The sequence below is a fragment of the Elaeis guineensis genome, chromosome 13 (assembly GCF_000442705.2).
Source record: "Elaeis guineensis isolate ETL-2024a chromosome 13, EG11, whole genome shotgun sequence".
NCBI classification, from domain to species: Eukaryota; Viridiplantae; Streptophyta; class Magnoliopsida; order Arecales; family Arecaceae; genus Elaeis; species Elaeis guineensis.
In genome coordinates this window covers 18,086,095-18,094,339 of record NC_026005.2, presented here as the reverse complement: position 1 = coordinate 18,094,339, position 8,245 = coordinate 18,086,095, and the positions used below count along the sequence as shown (strand labels likewise).

At 37.8% G+C, this 8,245-nt stretch overlaps 1 protein-coding gene across 1 annotated transcript; it reads left to right on the top strand.

Annotated features, from left to right (window-relative positions):
- The first annotated feature begins 944 nt into the window (after positions 1-944).
- On the top strand, positions 945-5,017 carry LOC105032969 (GTP-binding protein BRASSINAZOLE INSENSITIVE PALE GREEN 2, chloroplastic). Its single transcript, XM_010907578.4, has 3 exons — positions 945-2,509; positions 4,127-4,294; positions 4,433-5,017. The coding sequence occupies exons 1-3, from the start codon at positions 1,031-1,033 to the stop codon at positions 4,781-4,783; spliced, it is 1,998 nt and encodes a 665-aa protein (XP_010905880.1). The 5' UTR covers positions 945-1,030; the 3' UTR covers positions 4,784-5,017.
- Positions 5,018-8,245: the final 3,228 nt, after the last annotated feature.

Genomic DNA, 8,245 nt, shown 5'->3' with positions numbered 1-8,245 from the left:
TTTTAAAATTTATTTTAACGTTTCCTTAACACTACTCCCCTCCCTACGTGTTTGGAGGATCCCTGCATGGTTACATTGGGTAATGATCTAAATTGTGGTGCGTTTGATTACACTTTTTAATTTTTAATTTTTAAAAAATATTTTTTTATTTTTTATTTTTATTATTAAATAAAAATAAAAAAATAAAAAATATATTCGATAACTACATTGCAATAAAGTAAAAAATAAAAAAAAAATTATGAAGAAAGAAAGAAATGGATGATTTTTTACTTTTTGATTTAGCATTTTAGATTTGCGAAAGTAAAAAAAAATAAAAAAATAAATTTTAAAAGATAAAAAGTTTTTATTTTACATATAAAGTAATTATTTTAATTTTTTAATTTTTTAATTTTTATTTTTCATAATATTATCAAATATTATTTTTTAATTTTTATTTTTAAAAAATAAAAAAAATATTTTTTTAATAGTTAACCAAATGCACTTTTGGTAAATTGGTGCACCTAAGATATGTCTAATGAGCTGCTAACAACTTGTTTGGATTAGCCTTCATCTCAATATTGGCGTCTAATTCAAACACGAGCACAATACGAATCCATAATTTTTGAGCTTTAAAATCACCAGCTGGACATGAGCCGTGTACTGTTGCAGAATTATTAGTTTTTTTTTTTTCTGTACAAAGCTTGGGAGTTTGAGATTCTTATTTCATTAAGGTTGGATACGATATCATTTGACAATCTGGTGCAGTATGCCCCAGATGTCTAAGAGTGTAATTTTCGCTTTCTCATGTCTTAGACACACGCGTAAAAGCATGGTTTAGCGGCCCATCTTGTGCGGGACCGTCGAATAGTCTGATGAACTATAACCCTTTGTGCATCTGAATTAGACTGCTTCCATTTTCCCCTCAAAAAAGGCCAAGAAAAAAAGGAAAATATCTAATTGCCTATGGGCCGCTTCTGGGACGGGCAAATGTCCTACCCTCCAAACGTCTCCTAGATAACTTTTGGGCTCTGCTGGGCTCTCTCGGTCTTCCATGGCGGAAGCCGTCGCTTTCGCCTCTGCGGCTCGACTCCCCCGAGAGCTCTTCAGCCATCCTGGAAGAAGAAACCCAGGTGGTCAGCTAGTTCCTTCTCCCTTCTCTTGCCTCCCCTCTTCTTTTCCTCCTTCCTCTTCCTCTCCTCCCTTCTCCTCTGCTCTCCAATTCCCCACCCGGAGAACTTCTCTCTCTTGCTCTTGCTCCCTCGGGACGCCGGCACCAGCCAAGCCTTTGAGTCAAAAAGCTCCCCTTTTTAGCGAGGGAAGGGATGAGGACGAGGGCCGACTCATCTGCCCCGGCTGCGGAGTCTTCATGCAGGACTCCGACCCCAATCTCCCTGGCTATTACCAGAAACGCGTCGCTCGGGACCAAAAGAAAATCGAAGACGGTTCTATCGATCTTTGGTCCGAATCCGATGAAATCCTCGAAGAAGAGGACGAAGGAATCGATGGATTGTCGTCAAGATCTGATTCCGAAGGCGGCCTTTTGGATGAGAGTTCGGTAGACGGAACGAAGGAAAAAGAGGAGATAAAAGGAGAAATTGATTGGGATCTAGATTGGGAGGAGGAAGAGGATGAAGAGGAGAAATGGAGGAAGGAGTTGGATGGATTCGCCCCAGCCGGCGTTGGGTATGGCAACATCACTGAGGAGACACTGCAGAAGATGAAGAAGGAGAAGATCTCAAAGTCTGAGAAGAAACGGAAGGTGAGAGAGGCTAAGAGAAGCGAGGAAGAGGAGACAGTCACCGTCTGCGCCAGATGCCACTCTTTGAGGAACTATGGGCAGGTGAAGAACCAAAAAGCAGAAAATTTGATACCAGACTTTGATTTCGATCGTCTCATCTCCACCCGGCTGATGAAACCCATGACGAGCGCTCCGGTGGTGGTGATGGTCGTCGACTGCGTAGATTTTGATGGTTCATTCCCAAAACGAGCAGCCAAGTCTTTGTTCAAAGCCTTGGAGGGAAGCAACAGAGACTCCAAAGTGAGCAAATTGCCAAAGCTTGTTCTTGTCGCAACAAAGGTGGATCTCCTCCCCTCACAGATTTCTCCGACAAGGTTGGACCGATGGGTCCGTCACAGGGCGAAGGCTGCAGGAACACCTAAGCTAAATGCTGTTTATCTGGTCAGTGCTCGCAAGGATCTGGGGGTGAGGAATTTGATTTCTTATATCAAGGAATTGGCAGGACCCCGTGGGAATGTTTGGGTGATTGGAGCTCAGAATGCTGGAAAATCTACTCTAATTAATGCATTTGCTAAGCGAGAAGGTGTTAAGATTACTAGACTTACTGAGGCGGCGGTGCCAGGGACTACATTGGGGATACTGAGAATTGGGGGGATTTTGCCAGCGAAAGCAAAGATGTATGATACTCCAGGTCTTTTGCATCCATACCTGATAACAATGAGATTAAACAGGGAGGAGCAGAAGATGGTGGAAATCCGGAAGGAGCTGCAGCCAAGGACCTTCAGGGTGAAGGCAAGTTGCTGCTTACCTTGTTTATTTCTTTTTTAATTATACACATCTTCTTTGAGTATGTGTTAGCTAAGCACTACAGCTTCAGTTGTAGCAGACTAGAACATTAGGCAGCTAACTGGCCTGGATTTGCTTGATTGATACCTTCTGTTGCAAACTCAAAGGATAATTGCTGTAGTTCTTCCAGAGCACCCGCGCCCTTTTATTCATGTGGATTCGAATAGGCATGCCAAGAGTTTCACAAGTTGACTAATGTATTATGTCATCTAGAAAAGAAAAAAGCAAACTTTTATTTAGAATAATTTGGTTTCATATATTTTTGATAGAATTTGTGGGATAAAAGCAGATGATTCAGCGGAAAAGGGAAGCCTAAAAGAATGATTATCTGTTAGGAGATCAATCTCACTCCTATGGGAAGTTCTTCACCTTGTATGTCCTTCACTTTATATGTTTGAATTACTCTGATATACATAAGAAAGTTACTGAGGCTAGTGTGCAGCCTTGTGGGAGAACATGCTAAACTTATTGTTGTCTCCACCTAAGAGCACTGCACCCGATGCACTAACTACTTCTGCTTTTCGATGAACTAAGGCTCCTTCTTGTGCCAGCCATCAGCTATACCATGATTCTATGAAAACTACGTGCATCATTTTCTGGAGACATCCTTGGCTTATAACTCATATCTCATAGTTTGATGCATCCTAGACTATCAAAGCTTGCCGTTGACCCATCTATACTCTTATGTCTTGAGGAACCTGAAGAGTTTGCTTCCTTGTTGTATAAGCTTAGATTACATAACTAGTAAGATAAATAGTCCTATATGCCTCATGTCTTTTTCAGTCAAAACCTCTTGTCTAGTGACCATGACCAAAATGTGCGACCATGATAGAATTTGATGTCCAAGTGAAGAAATTGATCTTCATGGATCACGCTGTGATCTATGTAGCCAAATTCATATAAACATCATATGGCTTATGAGCAAAAGTTAACATATCACTGCCTAATGCCAACTCTTCAATGCATGATCTGCAAAAGAATATGACACTGCTCCTTGACATTTAGGAATAGCGGCACAGTTTTTTTAATTTGGTTTACCATTTCTTAAGAATGATGTGTCTTTCGTTTTTATGATATTTACAATATTCAGCATGTAATCTCTTTGGGTTGGCCTATTTGGCTTGTATCTGTTGAGGAACCTAAAGCTTGGAGGAGGGGGAGAGAGAGAGAGGGAGGGAGGGAGAGAGAACTTTATCAAACTTTTAAAATTTGGGGGTGTACAACCATTATATTCCCATGATACATATGGCTGTTTTCCCCAAGATGGTTGAGAATCTTTGGTCCTTATTCGTGTCCTGTTTCCTTAGTGACGAGAGCAAACCTCTACTCCTACTTTCGTTTCCTTTGTATTTTTACAAAGAAATATTGAATATAGATCGCATTAATTAGCACTATATGTTGTAGTAATGCAAGTAATTTAATAATGCTGTACATGTAGTCTAAACAATACCTGGAAATAAAATCAAATATCATTTTATGTGATTTCCATTGGGATTTTTTTTTTTTTTGGCAACTGATTTCCATTGGGAAATTGACATTGATACCATGAACTGTCTGACACAGGCTGGGCAAACAGTTCATGTTGGTGGGTTGATGAGACTAGATCTGACACAGTCTTCTGTGGAGACTATTTATGTCACTGTTTGGGCATCACCAAATCTCTCTCTTCATATGGGGAAGACTGAAAATGCAGATGAGATACGGATGAAGCATTTTGGTATCAGACTACAGGTGAGATTATGGTTGTTTTAACTTGAGTTTTGCATTTTTGTCCATATATACACACACACACACACACACATATACATATATGTATATATTCTCTGGCATATATTAATTTTTGTGCTTTGGGTGCATACGGGTGCATAGCCACCCATTGGACAGGATCGATTGTCTGAACTTGGTGAGTGGAAACAGAGAGAGATCAAGGTTTCTGGGATCAGCTGGGAAATAAATAGTGTTGATATTGCTACTTCTGGGCTGGGATGGTTTTCTTTGGGACTTAAAGGCGATGCTACTGTGATGTTGTGGACCTTGGATGGTGTTGAAGTAACACAGAGAGAACCATTGGTTCTTGATAGAGCTCCATTTCTGGAAAGGCCTGGATTTCTGTTGCCCAAGGCTATATCTGATGCCATTGGTAACCAAAGTAGGATTGAGGCACAGAATAGAAAGCTGAAAGAAGAGAGAGCTGATTCTCTTTTGGAAGCAAGTATCTAAAAGTAGTGAAGACTCCAAAACCAGTGGTGAGTTCAGAACTGATAGTTGCTGCTATAACAGAGTACGTGGATCTTATCATGGAGGTAGATCCATGCATCGGTGTGCAAATCTCTCTCTGATAGAGGAATTGTAAAGACATCTTTAGTAACACAGGAATTTTGTTCTCCATGGCTACATGTTGAGTTTGTGGATTCTCTCTTTCTTAATTTATTTTATATACTTAATTTCTGTCCATTTCATGAAAAAAATGAATGTGGTAGCATGTACATTATTACCTGAAAGAATGGGGAGGCATCACTTGATCTTAGGTTGCAGTTTACACAGGGGGAGATGAATTTGTAAGCATGTTCAGACATATCTGGTAAGTCCTTGGAACATTTTCTTCAGATGCATAGTGTCAGTCAAACTACTTTATTTTCTTCTCAATTGTGCGCAAACTGCAAATCTTCTAGGTTTGAGAGATGTGGATTAAGACAAAACTTCTTAAGACATGTAGGTGAGAAGGTGACACTGTAAGAGACTGGAAGTGATATAAGATGCTCAAAATACCGAGAGTACCCATCGTGTCACCAAACAAGAAGGTAGGAGTCTTGAAGTGATTAAAACCCTTTGCAAAAAAAGCAAAAAAAAAAAGTATCGTTGGCATCTGAATTTGGGAAAGAACGATGAATTCTCTATTTGGAAGTTTGCTAGCTTGAGATATGTTTACTTGGTGACTAGAGTTGTTGAACTTCAAGGACAATGGTCGCTAGAAAATTTAATAACTTGTGTTCTTGTGCCTTAGACTTTGATATGATTGGCTCACCATATTTATTGGATTTACACTGATGGAGGACCTATATCTTTTATCATAATCCACGCTCAGTTTAACAAATGACAACTGCTAGTAAACTTTCCATCAATTGGTTTGCACCTACCATTACTGCCCACCATTTATTGGCAGGTTGTTTTGCATTCGGATTTAATCTAAGACCAGGAGCCAATGTAGCTAACATTTATGTTGTGACAAACCATATTCAACAAAACCTGCTCATCGGCATTTACATTTGAAAGTCCTAAATACTGAAAATAGAGATACCCGTATCTGTTTCCTTTTTAGATGAGAGTTGCTTTCCAGCATGACTTGGACGTCTAGGATTTATAAATTTAAGATAAAATTTATGATAGGATGTAGGATTTGATCCTATAGAATGTACATAAAATTTTATTGGAAGAAAAATTCTATATAAATTAATCATATTCTATATTTGGATAATAAATTAGAATTTTCTTCTCCTACCTTCTTCTTTTATCATATCCTTTCTTTACTCTTTTTATCAAAATAATAAACTTATCATGATCAAAATATCATATTAATCATTATAACTATAAAATACTTCATTTCATGAATAAGCTAGTGTATCTTTGTGTATTATAGAATGTAAAATTAAAACTTATTTGAGTGTTCGATGAATTTGAAATTTGCCCTTCAGATGTCCCCTACTTGAATCTGATTATATATATATATAATAGAAATTTTGATCATGAATCCAATCCAACTTAATTTGATCCAACTCGAGTCAACCCAACTCCTCTTATGTAGCCAACTTGATCCGATCCAACTTGAGGTAGTTGCAGGATGGGTTTGAGATTTGTCCCTTAGATATCTGTTACCCAAATCTAATTATACATACATACATACATACATACATATACATATATATATATATATATATATATATATATATATATATATATATATAAATTTTTATAGAAATATATAAATAATAGGAGGATATGGGGATCTAACCAAAAACTTTTTGATAGCCAAAGCATTACCTTAACCAATAAGCCATTTTTTGCATCGAATTTTAAATTGTTTGATATAATGTTTAAACTGTTTAAAGTAGTATATATAAACACCCAGCACAAAACCCTAAACATCATCTAACCTTCACTATTTGATGACCACCCATCGATTGAGACTTATAAGGGCATAAAAAAATAGAAAAAAATTCAAGAGAAATCATAGGAAAAAATCAAGAAAATTAAAAAAAAATTAAAAGAGACAGAGCTCTCAACAATCTCAACAAAGCCAACTATCAAGACCAAGATAGGGAGACAAGGCTCCAAAAGCTACCTTAATAGTAAGCATTGCTAAACTAAGGGACAGTTACAGCAATTATGCAATGCCACATATTGGAGAAAGTGCAACATATAGAAAATGAATTTCCTATTCATCAATTCTAATTATCAGGTTTTAGCTAAATGCCCGAGTATAGTTACATATAAGAAAATAAAAAAGAGTAGTTTGCAGACATTGCACCTTATTTCCACCCGTAGCTCGTGGATGGTCCGGCAACACATTCAAAAGGAGTCCACTCTTTACTTTAAGCTTCCTATCCTTTTTTATTTTTTTTTGGTAACAGGAAAGCCTGAACTTATATTCATAAGATAACTTGTTTACAATACTAGCAATCCATACCTTCTGAGATATCATCATAGCAACGTCTACAAGTCATATTTAACAGTTCCTATTAGACAATAGTAATAATTATAGTAGCTTATACTAAGCGCTACCAACATAGCAAAATACTAAAAACAAGATGAGGGGATCACAGAGCCAGATTCCTAATAACTTTGTGTATGTTCAGCACCTGGAACGGTGGACCACAGAAAAATAAGGATTCAATACTTGAAGCTGTAATATTGGAATTATTGGACATGAAACTGCTGCCTCTGATTCTTGCCTCTGTATTGACAGTCCTAAAGCTAGCCCTTCTTACAACATTGCCTTGTCCACAAACCTGCCCATTTCCTTAATACTCAGCCTGCAAAATTGTGAGCAAAGTAGAATCTATCAAATCATTGGGTTGCCAGCATACTTCCCCCTGCATAGCTTGTTTTGCAATAAAATCTGCAGCCCTATTAGCTTGATGTGGGACATGAAAATAATTGAATATATTACACCTATTCTTTCTCACCATAATGGTGGATGTGCCAAGCTCCGCCTGCTATTTGTATCTGCAATCTAAGAGATTACAGAAGTTGAATCACCCTCCAAATATATATTATAAGCATCCAAGATCACCACAGCTGCTCTAATACCCATCCAGGCAGCCATGAGCTCAGCTTGGTGTACCTGCATCGAAGGTAATTGTTTGCCTTCTGCTCTAATGAGCTTGCCAAAAGAGTCTCGGATGATAAACCCTACTGAAACCTTATCTAAATTAACAGCTGCATCAAAGTTAACTTTGACAATTCCATAGAGGGGAGGCTACCAGGTAATTACATTGTTTAAACCTCTTCCTATATTAGATAGAGAATAGTTGCCACAACGCCTAACCGAATTATTAAAGTTAACTGAGTGCTCTGCCTCAACTTGCTGAATAAGATATATGGGGACTCTCCTCATTAATTGGGTAGGAGATTGATGGGAGTTTTGAAAAATTCTTTTATTTCTTGTAGTCCAGATCAACCAAG

Excerpts from the sequence above, each read along its gene's own strand:
- LOC105032969 (XM_010907578.4), top strand. The coding sequence starts at position 1,031 with ATGGCGGAAGCCGTCGCTTTCGCCTCTGCGGCTCGACTCCCCCGAGAG. Across the intron at positions 2,510-4,126 it reads CAAGGACCTTCAGGGTGAAG|GCTGGGCAAACAGTTCATGT; the intron begins GCAAGTTGCTGC and ends TGTCTGACACAG. Across the intron at positions 4,295-4,432 it reads ATTTTGGTATCAGACTACAG|CCACCCATTGGACAGGATCG; the intron begins GTGAGATTATGG and ends ACGGGTGCATAG.